This window comes from Geotrypetes seraphini, chromosome 6, assembly GCF_902459505.1.
Source record: "Geotrypetes seraphini chromosome 6, aGeoSer1.1, whole genome shotgun sequence".
Taxonomy (NCBI): domain Eukaryota; kingdom Metazoa; phylum Chordata; class Amphibia; order Gymnophiona; family Dermophiidae; genus Geotrypetes; species Geotrypetes seraphini.
Window position 1 is genome coordinate 241,351,168 of NC_047089.1, and position 16,900 is coordinate 241,368,067.

The window sequence follows — 16,900 nt, forward strand, 5'->3', positions numbered from 1 at the left end:
CTCTGTGTAAAGACTTCCTGCCAAATGGGTTTGTGATCATTTCACAATCCCTTCTGCCTGTTTCCTGCCTCAGGCACCTCATCCTCCCCTTTCTCTATAAATACACAGGTCAAGGATGTGTTTAGACTTTTTGGCCTTCTGTGGTCCACTCTCCCCCACACCCACAAAATGCATCCCACCAAACTCCACAGCTGGGTTTGCCCCTCAAATGACCTTGATTTTGTCAGGAGGGCAGAGGTCACAAACTTTTTATTTCATATAATTCCCTCCCCCCTCCTAATTGTAATGCTGAAACCAGTTGCAGAGCTGCATTTGAAGAATCCAGACTGGCTTGGGACTCTTCGGTGCAGGGGGAAAGCTTAGCGAGTCCTAAACATAAGCTAGATGAACCAGGGAGGACTTAACCTCCCCCCTCGTACACTCTGTGGCAGTCTCTCGCCGTCTCGGTGCTTGCTCTCCCCTCCTCCCCTCCGGTGCCCAGGGCATTGGAGGAGGCGCCTGGGTGCGCAGGGCTCAGCTCCGTCACTGCAGCCTCCCCGGGCGCCCCTGAGAAAGCGCCGGCAGCTCTCCGGGACAGGGACCGAGCGCCGGTGGCCGCTTCGTTTGCTCGCCGCTCTTTTCTCTGGGGCGGGATCTTCCGGGACCTGCCTAAGACTAACTTTTCCCAGCGTCCGGAAAGGGAAAGCCAAGGAGCTCTGATCCCGACCCATCCGGAGCGTCCGGATCAGTCGACGGACCCACTCCGGATCGCGGCCCCCCCATGCGCTGAGGAGCCGGTGGGAGATGGAGGGCAGCGGCCCCCTAGCGGCCGCGCTGGAAGCGGGGAGCGGCAAGGAGCCGGTGCCCGCCGGGGTGGGCAGCGAGGCGGGCACCGTGGCAGAGGCGAGCGGCGGGGAGGGCGGGCACTGCCCGGGGGGGTCCCGCCGCCGCTCCCTGCGCGTGGTCTACGTCCTCAATGACAGTCGCAAATCGGGTCTGGGGGGCAGCCCCGAGGCGGGGGCGCTGCAGTGCCTGCTGCGGGCATGCGAGGCCGAGGCTGCCCAACTCAGCAGCCTGAACTTCGGGGAGCTGGACTTCGGCGAGACGGCGGTGCTGGACTCCTTCTACGACGCAGGTGAGCGGGGACGGACACTCACACTCACTCGGGAATCAGCTCTGGCCTGGGCTGCATCACTCCCACTCGGTCTCAAGCAAGACTCCCACTAAGGATTGGCCAGGAGTGGGCGATTTTTTTCTCATGGGAGGGACAAGTTCTCACCCCCTCCCCCATCAATTTTCCCCTCCATTTTACTTGAAGTTAGGGAATTTGTACGTTTCTTTTTGAAAATTTGGGATCCATATATTCAAAATCTTTCTTCTAAACCACGAAGTATAATTATTAATATTTTACACTGAAGCTTTGGAAACATATAGGGGGTGCAGGGGTAGAATGAAATAGGCCATATAGAAATGTATATTGAAGCAATGATAAATTTCATATTTTATTATAATTTCATTAATTACTTCAATACAATGTGAATAGGAGGGGGGGGGGGAGGAGAGGAGCGAAGTGGGGGAAGGGGGAAAGGAGATGGGGGGAGTAGGGGGTTGATATGGGTTTTATGGAAATATATTTTGGAGGAATGATAGAAATATGTAGGAAAATATCATAATTGTGAATCTATTTGAAATGAAATCTATTTCTAATTATTTTCTTCAATAAAATGTTATAAATTAAAAGCATTTTTGTGAGCAACCATGTAAAATCTGTCACTCATAGAATGGAGGAGCAATTGTTCACTGCTCAGCTTAGAGCAGGAGTGTCAAAGTCCCTCCTCGAGGGCCGCAATCCAGTCGGGTTTTCAGGATTTCCCCAATGACTATGCATGAGATCTATTTGCATGCACTGCTTTCATTGTATGCTAATAGATCTCATGCATATTCATTAGGGAAATCCTGAAAACCCGACTGGACTGTGTCCCTCGAGGAGGGACTTTGACACCCCGGCTTAGAGGGAACATAGGTTTCAAGCATTCATCAATAGATTCATACTGATATTTCACTCAAACACACACTCATCGGATGCATTCACAGTCACTCAGGAATAGCATACACACTTATCCCAAGTATTCATACTCAGGCTCAAGTATCTCCCAAGTATTTATCACTAGAATCATACGAACTTCTCACCCTCACAGTAATATACCACATGCACTTATCCCAAGCATTCACAGTCACTCAGGCTCTCAAATCGATCACATCTGCTCACCGGACAGCATTCTCAGCCATTGGTCGACATTACCTGGGTTGCAGTGCCCAGGCAAGGTCGATCAATGGCTGAGAACGCTACCGGTGGCGTCACGAAGGGGGGGGGATAGAGCCAGATCGGGAGGGTGTTCCTTAGAGGACGCTTTCGCTGCTCCCGCCGGCTTCATAGCCTTTTTCTTGGCTGTGGGGGTGGACCAGCAGCCGTGCCGAAGTACAGGTCCCAGGTGGTTCCGGATCCGGCTGGCTGTTCACCCCTTAGGGCGTGCACCCGGGGCAGCCCTCCCCCCCCACCCTGCTCTTGGTACGCCACTCGGGGGTGGAGAGGAGGATAAGGGGGGCGCCTCCCTCCCTTGCTATGCTACTCATAGATATTTAGATGTATCAGTGCAGCCTTCTGTCATTGGTGGTGTCAGGTCAAAAGCGCGCTGGGACAAAGGCGTGCACAGACAACTGAGCGCAATGTGGAGGCGTGCGCCGAAGAAAATGACTGTTTTAAAGGGCTCCGACGTGGGGTGTGTGTGGGGGAACCCCCCCACTTTAATTTATACAGATCGCGCCGCGTTGTGGGGGCGTTGTGGGGGGTTTGGGGAGTTGTAACCCCCACATTTTACTGAAAACTTCACTTTTTCCCTAAAAAACAGGGAAATAGTTAAGTTTCGAGTATAATGAGGGCGGTTACAACCCCCCAAACCCCCCACAACGCCGCCGCGATCTGTATTAAGTAAAGTGTGTGTGGGGGGGGTTCTCCAACAAAAACCCCCGTCAGAGCCCCTAAAAACACTCTTTTTCTTCGGCGCGCGCTTCCATCTTGCACTCAGTTGTCGGCGCGCGCTTTGTCTTCAGCGGTTTTGTCTATGAACCGTCATTGGCAGGTCATGATTTAGTCAATGCCCAGTCCACTCCTTGCCACCCATGCGTGCCTCTTGCCTTTCCCCTCCCGTACCTTATTTACTTCCCCGGCACAAGGTTTCTGCCCGCGTTAGCATCGGCGCTCTCTCTGACGTTCCTTCCGGGACATGTACCCAGGAAGTGATGTCAAAGGGAGAGCCGACGCTAACGTGGGCATGCTCCTTGCGCCGGAGGCATTAGAAAGGTACAGGGAAAGGGAAGGAGGGTGCGCCACTGCCCTGGGCACCTCTTACCCTTACTACGCCACTGTTTTGCGCCTAAGTGAAAGCTATTTTGAAAGTTTTCCAGAGCAAGCAGCTGCTTAACCACATAAATGGGACCATATAAAAGTCAGCCTTGTCTCGATGAAGTTACAGGGAAATACTTTAAAATCAATAGGAGGAAATATTTTTCCCCTCAGAGAAGTTAAGCTCTGGAACGTGTTGCAAGAGGTTGTGGTAAAGGCGGATAGCTTAGCTGGTTTTAGGAAAGGTTTGGACAAGTTCCTGGAGGAAAAGTCCATAGTCTGCTATTAAGACATAGGGGAAGCCTCTGGTTGCCCTGGATCGGTAGCACGGAATGTTGCTACTCTTCGGGATTCCGGAATCTTGCTGTTCTTTAGGATTCTGAATGGAATGTTGCTACTCTTTGGAGTTCTAGAATCTTGTTACTCTTTGGGATTCCAGAATCTTGCTATTCTTTGAGATTCTGTATGGAATGTTGCTACTTCTTGGGTTTTGGCCAGGTACTAGTGACCTGGATTGGCCACCGTGAAAACGGCCTACTGGGCTAGATGGACCTTTGGTCTGACCCAGTATGTCTGTTCTTATGCTCTTATGTGTGCCAAGTATAGGACAATTAAGCCATTGTAATATCACTGCTGAGGTTGGCTCTGAGGCATTATGACATCACAATCTCAGCTCTGGAATGTTGCTCTCATTGGGGTTCCGGAATCTTGCTGTTCTTTGAGATGCTGGAATGTTGCTACTCCTTGGGTTTTGGCCAGGTACTAGTGACCTGGATTGGCCACCGTGAGAACGGGCTACTGGGCTTGATGGACCATTGGTCTGACCCAGTAAGGCTATTCTTATGTGAGCCAAGTTTGGGACAATTAAGCCATTGTGACATCACTGATGAGGTTGGCTCTGAGGCCCTGTGGAATGAGGCATTATGACATCACAATCTCAGCTCTGGAATGTTGTTCTCATTGGGGTTCCGGAATCTTGCTGTTCTTTGAGATGCTGGAATGTTCCTACTCCTTGGGTTTTGGCCAGGTACTAGGGACCTGGATTGGCCACCGTGAGAACGGGCTACTGGGCTTGATGGACCATTGGTCTGGCCCAGTCAGGCTATTCTTATGTTCTTATGCAATAACCAGAGCCGGATAAGTGCCGAATATCACACTTAACCAGCTATGTGTTAACCAGTAGAGAATGACACGGGGAAAAATTATGTCCCCGTCACCGCCCCGTCCCCGGACCACAATCCTCTGCACCGCCCCGTTGTCTCTTTCACCGCCCCGGCCCCATCCCCATCTTCAGCGTCTTCTCCTCTCCATCCCCCCACCCTCAGCACCCTCCCCGCGGTCCAGCAGCTCCCTCCCACCGGCCAGCCGTGCATTTCCCTCCCTCCCTTCTTTTCCCTTACCTTTTCTTGTTAAAACGCGCGTTTTCTATAAGGCTAGGAGCTGTATTACAGCCGGAGCCTTGAAGTCGCATCGGGTTGCCGGCTAGAAAAGTCTCCTCCGATGCAACCGGAAACAGGAAGTTGTGTCAGAGGAGACTTTTTCCAGCGTGCAACGCGACTTGACTTCAAGGCTCCGGCTGTAATACAGCTCCTAGCCTTATAGAAAACGCGCGTTGTAACAAGAAAAAGTAAGGGAAAAGAAGGGAGGGAGGGAGATGCATGGTCGGCCGGCCGGCGGGAGAGAGTGGGCTGCTGCTCGTCCATCGCGCGTTCCAGATGGTTCACCGGCACGTGCTACCATTCACCGCCCCACGGGGCGGTGAATTGCCTTGTCCCTGAAATTGCGGTGACCATTTATTTTGGTCACCATTTTGGCGGGTTACCCATGGCTAAACGCGGCTAGCCGCGGGTAACCGCCACCATGTCATTCTCTATTAACCAGCTCACAAACCAGCCTATTCAGCTCCAGAGCCCAATATTGAATATCTGGGAATAACGCTGGCAGCGGGCAGCAAAACCCTGAAGGCCAGATTTTATAAATGGAACTGATTTTCTAGCGCTGGGAGGCACCCAAGCCATTGAAACAAGGGGCCAGAACTGCACCTCCTTACGTGCTTTAGGCTGACTAATGCCCCTGTGGGCATGGCCAACATCGGAAGTGGCATTAGGCAGCCTGAAGTGCCCATGGAGGTGCGATTCTGCACCCGGCGCTGGTCATGTGATTGACACACGATCGGCGGTTACAGAATCTGGGCCTGAACACCTCCGGCTGAATATCAACCCCGCTATTATTATAGTGCACTTCTCCCTCCATATTCTTGGTTTCAGCAATCGCGGTTTTTAGCTTGCTGGCTCCTCCCCTCCCAAATTATGTCAGCTCGGATAGAGAAATCGCTGATTCCAAGCGTTTGCAGAGAAAATCGCCGATTCCCGGCACTTTCTTCACCGTGTTTCGCCTCTCCTTCAGGAGCGGGCCAGGTCTCCCACCATGTTATTCGCGGTTTCACCCTATTCACGATGGTTTTTAATAGAAAACAGCGAATAACATGTGAAAAAGTTATTTGCGGTTTTTCTGTATTCGCGGGTCTGTTCATCCCCCATCACAGCGAATACGGAGGGAGAAGTGTATTGCATTCTATATTGAGCATCAAAGAAAAGTAATCATTCTTTATATATATTTCGTAAAACCAAATAGAACCCAAAGCAATCAGGTGGTAAAAGGTTTGGGATGACTTCTCTATGAGGAAAGGTTGAAGCAGCTAGGGCTGTTCAGCTTGGAGAAGAGATGGCTCGGGGGGGGGGGGGGGGGTGTGATATGATCGAGATCTATAAAATACTGAGTGGGGTGGAAATCGCTTGCTCACTCTTTCCAAAACTACTAGGACTAGGGGGCATGCCATGAAGCCACTAAGTAGTAGATTTTAAACAAACTGGAGAAAATATTTTCTTCACACGTGTAATTAAACTCTGGAGAATGTGGTGAAATCAGTTAGCTTAGCGGGGTTTAAAAAAGGCTTGGCTAATTTCCTAAAAGAGAAGTCCATAGGCCATTATTGAGATGGCTTAGGGAAATCTACTGCTTATTTCTAGGATAAGCAGCATCAAATCTGTTGTACTCCTTGGGATCTAGCTAGGTACTTGGGGCCTGGACTTGATGGTCCTGTGGTCTGCCCCAGGACTGCAATTCTTATGTTCTTTTTTTTCTTTCTCAGCAAATGCCCCTTTGGGAACAGGAGGGAGACTTTTAGGTCAGACCTAATTTTGAATCTATGGCCCTTTTTTACTAAGCCGTGGTAGAGGGTTCAACAATCCAGGATACCCCAACAGTCATAGGAATTCTATGAGCATCAAAGCTGTGTCGGAGTATTTAGTACTCCAGGCCATGATAGAAACCTCTATCGTGGCTTAGTAAAAGTGTGCGTGTATGTGTGTGGGTATATTCCTAAACAATGTGGTATTCCTACTCCCTCATTCTACCCCTTGTAATTAGTGCGGAAGGGCCACTAAAATATTAAAACAGGGCTCACAGAAGTCCAGGCTCGGCTTAAAATCTCTGAGCAGATCAAAGGAAAAAAAAACTAACCAGTTTAGGGGGGTTTCTGTACAGGAGAACTTCCTTTCATTTGTTCAGTCTGTTTATCGCCACACAAGTCTTTGTTCTTCAGTGCAAGGTCTGGGGGCCAATGACTGATCGCAGAGACTTTTAGGGCAGCCCTCGTTGCCTTTGTGGGGGGGAGGGGGGATTTCTCCCTGCTACTCTGCTTCTCTATCCAGGCTCAGGACAGAAAGGAGAAGGGGGGGGGGAGGGGGTTAGGAAGAGCTGCATTCGTAAAGGAAGGGGTAAAACGCGGACCTGACGGACCTCGCGGATCTAAACCCGCACGTCCTTAAAAATCTGAGGTCCGTGCCGCTTGTAGTTAAGTTTCTGGCTCTGACAGACCTCGGTGACAATTTAGCGCTGACGGATCCGTCTCGGCATAGGGAGGGAAAAGCATTAGGATCCGTCAGCGCTACAATGTCATCCAGGTCTGTCAGAGCCGATTTACTGGGGCTGCAGGAAACCAGTTTAAAGGATTCCTTTTAGAGCCGCTCCAGCACTAGTCTCTGGCTCCGACAGACCTCGATGACATTGTAGTGCTGACGGATCCTAATACTGTTCCCTCCCAATGCTGAGACGGATCCGTCAGAGCCAGAAACTTAACTACAAACGGACCTCAGATTTTTAAGGACGTGCGAGGTCCGCGTTTTACCCCTTCCCTTTCTCGGTCGACAATGAAGAATGCATTTGGAAATGATCGCAACCTTAAGGATACCCCCCCTCCCCCCATGCAGTTTGAAGGTGGTCTGGTGGGGGTGGATGTCATTGAGACTCCTTGGTCGGCAGCTTGTGGTGGCCCAGCATAGGAAAATATTTGACGGATTTCCTTCGGCTCATTAGAAGTCAAAGCGGCCCCCATCTTAACTAATGACAATCACTGCCTTACGTGGTGCTCTCATCTGAGGATTTCGCTTATTAGAACTGGTGTCAGCTCTGTGGCTACCAGCGGGTGCTTTAAGCACCCCGTAATATTGACCAAACTCCATCGCTCTGTCCAGAGGGGGGAAATTAGGATTTAGGAGCTCCGGTTGCTTCTGAAAAGTTGACTTTCATGCTTTCGTTGGATTCTCGCCGCTGAACAGACACACGTTAAAAAGTCATTACTCAAGAACTCTGCTGCGGATTAATCCGATTTCAGGGAGAACGAAGAGGAACAGGACAGGAGCAATTTCCAGCTGAGCAGATGCGCCCAAGGGGAAGGGGCTGGTATTTGAGTCACCACCAGAGAAGGAATCTGTTCCGGGAGGTGCTGGAGCAGGGATCTCAAAGTCCCTCCTTGAGGGCCGCAATCCAGTCGGGTTTTCAGGATTTCCCCAATGAATATGCATTGAAAGCAGTGCATGCACATAGATCTCATGCATATTCATTGGGGAAATCCTGAAAACCCGACTGGATTGCGGCCCTCAAGGAGGGACTTTGAGACCCCTGTGCTGGAGAGTTCTCAGGGAGGGCAGGAGAAAAGCCAGTGGCTGACAACCCAGGGCAGATTTGGCCCTGATCTCTCCCTGTCCTGCAGACACTTTCACTGCCCTTTTGGTTTTTTTTAAAGTTCTTCCCCTAGAGCAGGGGTAGGGAACTCCGAGTCCTCGAGAGCCGTATTCCAGTCGGGTTTTCAGGATTTCCCCAATGAATATGCATTGAAAGCAGTGCATGCAAATAGATCTCATGCATATTCATTGGGGAAATCCTGAAAACCCGACTGGAATACGGTTCTCGAGGACCGGAGTTCCCTACCCCTGCCCTAGAGAAAGTGGAAGTTAACTCCTATAAATTGCCAAAGGCCACGACAAAGACACCAGCTCGCACTTTGCCTTCAGGCTTATGACAGTCTGTTTATCTTTGTGTTGACACTAGAAGAGATGCTACAGGACTGCCCAAGTCCGGTCCTCGAGATCTACTGGCAGGCCAGGTTTTCAGGATATCCACAATGAATATGCATGAGAGAGATTTGCCTGCACTGCCTTCTTGGTCTGCAAATCTCTCTCATGCATGTTCATTGTGGATATCCTGAAAACCTGGCCTGCCAGTAGATCTCGAGGACCGGACTTGGGCAGCCCTGAGATACTAGTCTTAGCTGTCAGTCTCAGGACATGATAACAGAAGGTAAAAAAGGGGAAATGGGGGCGTTCTGCCTCCCATAGAGGGTGCAAGCAACAAACTGATTTGAACGTGGAAGCTTGCAATGCTTCTATTAATCCTTGCACACTTCCTGTGGTGAAAGCGGCCTCTGTTTGTGGCTTTTAACTGTGACTGAGCAATACAGGAAAATATGGCCTGTCCCTATTCAAAAGCACTTACGCTGTCAGCACCGGAGGCTAAATGCACGAGTTGTTTTTTTTTTAATTTTAATTCCCTGCTAGTTGATTGCAGTGTAAAATGCCTCCATTTAAATTTAAACAGGGCCAGGGTGTTCCAGGAGCGAGGCCAAAATTTATCCAGATAATGGTAATATTCAACCCCTATCTAGAAAAATGTATCCGACAAGACAAATAGCAGTCTTACAAACATTTATTTTTATTTTCCAGTCTTGCCTAAACGGATAGCGCCATCATCAAAAAAAAAAAATCCTTGCCAAACAGGGCTACACAGAAGTGTAAGTGCACTGCAAAAGAGTCCAGTAAGAAACCCTGTTATTTGCCAGCAATGAGTAGACTTCAGACTGGGATCAGAGCGAGGAGGGGTGGATTAAGGCTGCCTTGGCACTGGCACAATGTGTGTGCATTCAGCTGCGTTCCCAGGGTAATCGCCCAAAGGTCTTTTTATACAGAAAAACATGGGCTTACCTGCTTAAAAGCACATCTAACTCGTTCGTGCTTGAATTCTTTTCCCGTGCTGGTTTCCACCACCTCCTCCACTGGTAGGTCGGAAGCTTTTCGTTTTCTTCTGCTCGATAAGTGGCTCATGGACTTTTGAATCCCAAATGAATGGTCTGGCGCGTTTTAGCGTGAAGGGTGCATTCATCAGAACACTTTCAGGTCCTGAAGAGATGCCGGGTGTGCGATGAGAGATTCCAGAATTTTACTTTATTTTTAAAAATTCTCTTCATAAGTAGAATAGATGACACGTACATCGCGTATGCAAGAATCTGTCAATGGTATAAGCGTCTGTGTGCGTAAGGATACAATCGTCCTAACAAGCATCATTCTTTGATGTGATTGGTTCTTGAAAACTAACAAAAAACAAAAGGAATTCCCCGAAATATCCACAAAGAAGAAAATCCAGAGAAAACCAAAAAAACTCTGTGGAGTGACGATGTTCCTAAATGGACTTTATTTGAAAGTGTCAATGTTCCAAAGGTACACTGAAATCATCCACATAAAATAATTCCATCCACATAAAAATAAATCATCCAAATAAAAGCCTTAAAGGACCTAGTCCGCTAGGGATACAGAACCCAACACGGTCCGCGTTTCGACCAAAAGTCTTCTTCAGGGGTCCCTGAGGGGGTCCTATAAAGGTGAGTAGGGGGAAACAATTGTGTGGTGAGCCGGAAGTGAGACACATACTCACCTTTATAGGACCCCCAGAAACCCCTGAAGAAGACTTTTTGTCGAAACGCGGACCGTGTTGGGTCCTGTATCCCTAGCGGACTAGGTCCTTTAAGGCTCTTATGTGGATGGAATTATTTTATGTGGATGATTTCAGTGTACCTTTGGAACTTTGACACTTTCAAATAAAGTCCATTTAGGAACATCGTCACTCCACTGAGTTTTTTTGGTTTTCTCTTGAAAACTAACAGCAAGAATTATTTTTTATGCAGTAGTTATCCTAACTTGAGCAACAAACCAATCAAGACTTTGTTACCGTTTGGATTTTCTTATCTTTCTGAACTTGGATTTTCAGCTCTGAGAGAAATTACATTGAAAAAAAGATGATGACTGCAGATGATGGATGATGGTTAAGCTCTGGAACTCATTGCCAGAGGAGGTGGCTAGGTTCATGAAAGGTTTGGACAAGTTCCTGGAGGAAAAGTCCATAGTCTGCTGTTGAGACAGACACGAGACACTGGGACAGAGAGGGAAAATTTTGTAATGACTGAAAATGTAACCCTCATTTCTAAATAATTGTACAAGCGGTATATCAAATATAATAAATCCAATCCAATCCATTCCACTGCTTGCCCTGGGATTGGTAGCATGAAATGCTGGTACTACATAAGATTCCGGAATCTTGTTGCTTTTTGGGATTCCGGAATCTTGCTATTCTTTGAGATTCTGCCTGGCACTTGACCACTGTTGGAAACAGGAGACTGGGCTAGATGGACCATTTGTCTGACCCGGTATGATTGTTCTTATCTTCATATGAGCAAAATGAAGAGGTTCTGGCTGTCCGTCGCTAGTAATTGTACTGTGTGACTGAGTGCTCCATAAGATTCTGGCAGGGATCAACTTAGACTTCCTCCCACCTGCCACAGGTGTTGTCTCTACTCAGCAGAAAATTCCATCCCTTCCCCCGCAATCATCAAACTACCCCAGCTGATGCAAACTTGGCAGATGCCCTTTCTTTGATTTTATGGGTGCAAAACCCACAGGGGAATAAGCAACCAAACAAGTTTACTCTGCTTTTTGTGTGTGTGTGTGGTACTTTTTCTCAAAGCAAAATCCCAGGATCGATAGTATGGAATGCTGCTACTATTTGGGGTTTTTGCCAGGTACTGGTGACTTGGATTGGCCTCCGTAAAGACGGGATACTGGGTTAGATGGACCTTTGGTCGGTGTCAGGTCAAAAGCGCGCCGGGACAAAGGCACACGCAGACAACTGAGCGCAATGTGGAGGCGCGCGCCAAAGAAAATGACTGTTTTAAAGGGCTCCGACGGGGGTGTGTGTGGGGGAACCCCCCCACTTTACTTTATACAGATCGCGCCACGTTGTGGGGGCATTGTGGGGGGTTTGGGGGGTTGTAACCCCCCACATTTTACTGAAAACTTCACTTTCCCTAAAAAACAGGGAAACAGTTAAGTTTCCAGTATAATGAGGGCGGTTACAACCCCCCCCCAACGCCGCCGTGATCTGTATTAAGTAAAGTGGGGGGGTTCCCCAGCAAAACCCCCCATCGGAGCCCCTAAAAACACTCTTTTTTTTCGGCGCGCACTTCCGTCTTGCGCTCAGTTGTCAGCGTGCACCTTTGTCTTCGGTGGTTTTGTCTATGAACCTCATTGGTCTGACCCAGTAAGGCTAGTCTTATGTTCTTAAAATTCTGCTTGGCCTTTGCTGATGGCTTCCCATTCCAACCCTGCAAGGCTTTTTAGACCTCCTCACTACCCTCAGGTCTTCCACTTAGCCATCTCGCTCCCCTCCAATCCATCCAGAATTCAGCTGCACGACTCATATTACCTCTTCTCTTAAAGTCACTTCATTGGCTTCCCATCCATTTCTGAATACAATTCAAACTCCTCTTACTGCTCTACAAATGCACTCCCTCAGCTGCCCTTCACTATCTCTCTTCACTTATCTCCCACTTGAGGTCCGCTCAGCTGGTAAGTCCCTCCTGTCTGTCCCTCTGCCAACTCCAGACTCCGTCCCTTCTGTCTTGCTGCCCCGTATGCTTGGAACAAGCTGCCCGAATCCCTACGGCGGGCTCCATCTCTGGCAGTGCTCAAGGCCCAGTTAAAAGCCCAACTCTTTGAGAGTGCCTTCGACTCCTAACTCCTCTCATCTTGGGTGTTGCATTCCCCCAACCCTATATTTCTGTCCAAGTTAGATTGTAAGCTCTTCAGAGCAGGGACCGTCTATAAATGTCAGTCCACCTCTTTGAGAGTGCTTTCGACTCCTAACTCCTCTCACCTTGGGTGCTGCATTCCCCCAACCCTATATGTCTGTCCAAGTTAGATTGTAAGCTCTTCAGAGCAGGGACCGTCTATAAATGTCAGTCCACCTCTTTGAGAGTGCTTTCGACTCCTAACTCCTCTCACCTTGGGTTCTGCATCCCCAATCCTATATGCCATGTCTGTCTATCCAAGTTAGATTGTAAGCTCTTCTGAGCAGGGACCATCTATTAAATATGAATATGTACAGTGCTGTGTACGCCTATCAGTGCTATAGAAATGATAAACAGTAGTAGCAGACCTTTAGCTATACTTTTGCCCAGGTACCTGGTGAGCAATAATCTAAAGAAAAATCCATTTTTATGGGTAAGCAGTGCCCTTTGACTAGGGCTTTGTGTTTTGCCCTCACTATGGAGCTTTAACATCGAGTGAATGAATGTTTTGCCGTTTCCTTCGTGTGCATTTCTTTTTTTCACAAAGTGACATCTGTTGAAGATTTATGCTTAACAAACCCTCAGCTCGATCAGTCCAGCTCGAGTGGCTCAGAATGAATGATTGTGCAAGGTGACGAACAAAAATAACCCTAGAAGCAATCCATTGCGAAACAAAGCAAATGACAAGGACACCTGCTGCCAGGAAGTGCCAAGACGGCTGCTCTTATACAATTTTCAGTTTAGATGCAGAACATAAGAATAGTCTTACTGGGTCAGACCAATGGTCCATCTAGCCCAGTAGCCGGTCCTCACAGTGGCCAATCCAGGTCACTAGTACCTGGCCAAAACCCAAAGAGTAGCAACATTCCATTCAGAATCCAAAGAATAGCAAGATTCCGGAATCCCAAAGAGCAACAAGATTCTAGAACTCCAAACAGGAGCAACATTCCATACAGAATCCAAAGAATAGCAAGATTCCGGAATCCCAAAGAGCAACAAGATTCTAGAACTCCAAATAGGAGCAACATTCCATGCTACCGATCCAGGGCAAGCAATGGCTGCCCCCATCATTTCCTCCAGGAACTTGTCCAAACCTTTCTTAAAACCAGCTACGCTATCTGCTCTTGCCACAACCTCTGGCAACGCGTTCCAGAGCTTAACTATTCCCCGAGTGAAAAAAATATTTCCTCCTATTGGTTTTAAGAGTATTTCCCTGTAACTTCATAGAGTGTCCCCTAGTCTTTGTTATTTTTGACGGAGTGAAAAATCGATCCACTTGTACCCGTTCTACTCCACTCCGGATTTTGTAGACTTCAAACCTATCTCCCCTCAGCCGTCTCTTTTCCAAACTGAAGAGCCCTAACCGTTTTAGTCTTTCCTCATACGAGAGGAGTTCCATCCCCTTTATCATCTTGGTCACTCTTCTTTGAACCTTTTCTAGTTCCGCTAAATCTTTTGTGAGATAAGGCGACCACAACTGAATGCAATACTCAAGGTGAGGTTGCACCGTGGAGCTATACATCCCTTTTTAAAATAATTCCTAGCATCTTTTTCTTGGATGCTAACCCCCAAGATGGACTCTAGCATCTGGCGGTGTGGCATACTTTTAGTATAATACTTGCATCAAAAGTGGGATGATTATCAACATAATAATATAGAGCAGGGGTGTCCAATCTGCGGCCCAAGGGCCCCATGCAGCCCCGTGAAGTATTTTGTACGGCCCCGGTCAAGGGCAATGCAGTGTTTTCCTCTGCTGCCCCCGGGTGTTTACCATCTTGCCAGCTCCCTCCTCTTTCTTGCTGCAGTCTTTGCGCGGCCCCAAAAACATTTTTTTTTTGGGCCAATGCAGCCCAGGGAAGCCAAAAGGTATAGAGCATAGGACTGAACCTGTTCTTTATTGGGAGGCAGCGAAAGCTGTGTTAAGGGGTCATATAATGGCATATCGTAGCACAAAGCGGAAATTAAGGGATCGTGCAATTTTATGGTTCAACATTCTTTGTGCTCCCCATGTCATGTGATTCTATAAAAAAAAGTTCATTCAACTCAAAACAAAATCCATCCAGACAATGTCCATCCATACAAAAATCTCAAAAGAAATCAAAAAGTCAAGTTAAAATCCATCCAACAATCCACACGCATGATCTGAGGAGGATTAGAGATCACGTGTGTGGATTATCACAGTATCAGTGGATTGTTGGATTTTAACTTGACTTTTTCATTTTTTGAGATTATTGTCTGGATGGACATTGTCTGGATGGATTTTGTTTTGAGTTGAATGGACTTTTTTTTGTAAAATCGTGTGACACGGGGAGCACAGAGCACGTTGAAGAGCAGGAGTATTGCTAGCAGCGGAAACAGTGAAACCCAGCAGCTGAAAGATTAAGTAACATCTTTTTCCTATTTGTTATCATCTGTTGCAAAGACTTCTTAAGATCACCCACCTGCTGTGGATTAATGTGGATATGAGGAAGGCACGGAGGGGTGCTATGATGTCACAAAGCTAGAGCTGGTAGAGTCTGCTGCTCCTATACCTTTGCTTGTTTGCTTATCACTGAGCACATTTAGTTCAATTTAAGTTTACGGTTTGATATTTATTCAATTCTCTGTATTACGAATACTGAAGTTCAAGTGAGGATTGAAGTATTTAATAATTATACTCCCATTTTTCTGATGGAGAGTACTATGTTTCTATAACCATAAAGCTCTATGACCTCACAATGCAAGTGTTAAGAGCCTTAGCCAATAGGGAGAGGAGGAGATAGTGGATGCTGCGGATGGGCCATTTGCCTTTATCTGCCATCATGTTACAATGTTTCTATAACCATAAAGTTCTATGACATCACAATGCAGGTGTAAAGAGCCTTAGCCAATAGGGAGAGGAGATGCAAATGTTAAGAGCCTTAGCCAGAAGGGAGAGGAGGAGATAGTGGATGCTGCGGATGGGCCATTTGCCTTTATCTGCCATCATGTTACAATGTTTCTATAACCATAAAGTTCTATGACATCACAATGCAGGTGTAAAGAGCCCTAGCCAATAGGGAGAGGAAATGCAAATGTTAAGAGCCTTAGCCAATAGGGAGAGGAGGAGATAGCAGATGCTGCGCATGGGTAGACTGGATGAGCCATTTGGCCTTTATCTGCCATCATATTTCTATGTTTCTATAACCATAAAGTTCTATAACATCACAATGCAGGTGTAAAGAGCCTTAGCCTATAGGAAGAGGAGATGCAAATGTTAAGAGCCCTAGCCAATAGGGAGAGGAGGGGATAGTGGATGCTGCGGATGGGCAGACTGTATGGTCCTTTTGCGTTTTAAGACAGTCAGTTCTCTAGCTCTGTCCATGGTACTGACATCCTTTAACCCCAGAGGGGTCAGGTGGGACTGCATTTTCCTCCTTTCTCTCCCACCATTTGGACAGTTTCTGAATCTCAGTCAAAAGCTGGGATGGGACGATCTTTAGCTCACAGCTCAGACCCCACATTTGCATCTCGGTCAACAACCATGACCCCATTACTCCAGCGCTCTATGCAGCGATGCATCTTCAAAGCCCTGGTCATGACCCACAAGAGATTCTACCAAAAACCTCCAGCCTACACAGCATCCAAGCTAAGCCTAGACACCCCTAACCGCTGCCTCCGCTCCAAAGCAGAGCAAAGACTCAGCATTCCCGCAGGGAGATCCCTCCGAATGAGTACGGCGTACAAAAGATCCTACGTCCATTTCCTACCTCAGCTATGGAACCGACTACCCACACAGATCAGGTCGCTAGACTCACGAATGACCTTCCACAGAGCAGTAAAGACCTTCCTCTTCTGCCATTCGGGCCATTAAAAACTGCCTCCTCAATGTACTTCTCCTAGTACTCTTCGCTGTGACCAGTCTGGTCTCTAGAATAAGCTCCGTTATTGTCTACTGTAACCTATTTGTTATCATGACTAGTCTGTTTTCAAACGATTGTGAATGTCTCCTTGTAACCCGTTCTGAGCTTCTGGGAGAACGGGATAGAAATCGAAATAAATAAATAAAAGTCTCCAACTATGGTTTAGTAGGAAATGACCAGGTTCCTGTTACCTAATAGTGTTGTTACCATATCTGCAAATTTTTCTTTTCATAACATAGTAACATAGTAACATAGTAGATGACGGCAGATAAAGACCCGAATGGTCCATCCAGTCTGCCCAACCTGATTCAATTTAAAAAATTTTTTTTTTTTTTTTTTTTTCTTCTTAGCTATTTCTGGGCGAGAATCCAAAGCTTTACCCGGTACTGTGCTTGGGTTCCA

At 47.6% G+C, this 16,900-nt stretch overlaps 1 protein-coding gene across 3 annotated transcripts in view; it reads left to right on the plus strand.

Annotated features, from left to right (window-relative positions):
- The first annotated feature begins 286 nt into the window (after positions 1-286).
- MAP3K15 (mitogen-activated protein kinase kinase kinase 15) overlaps positions 287-16,900 on the plus strand; it is a 220,792-nt gene continuing 204,178 nt past the window's right edge. The window contains exon 1 of one of the 3 annotated variants that reach the window (XM_033948236.1): positions 287-1,114. In XM_033948236.1, coding sequence (XP_033804127.1) covers positions 784-1,114 — 331 coding nt within the window. In that variant the 5' untranslated portion in view covers positions 287-783. The remainder of the gene's footprint in view (positions 1,115-16,900) is intronic. The other 2 variants (XM_033948234.1, XM_033948235.1) reach the window with 2 other exon arrangements.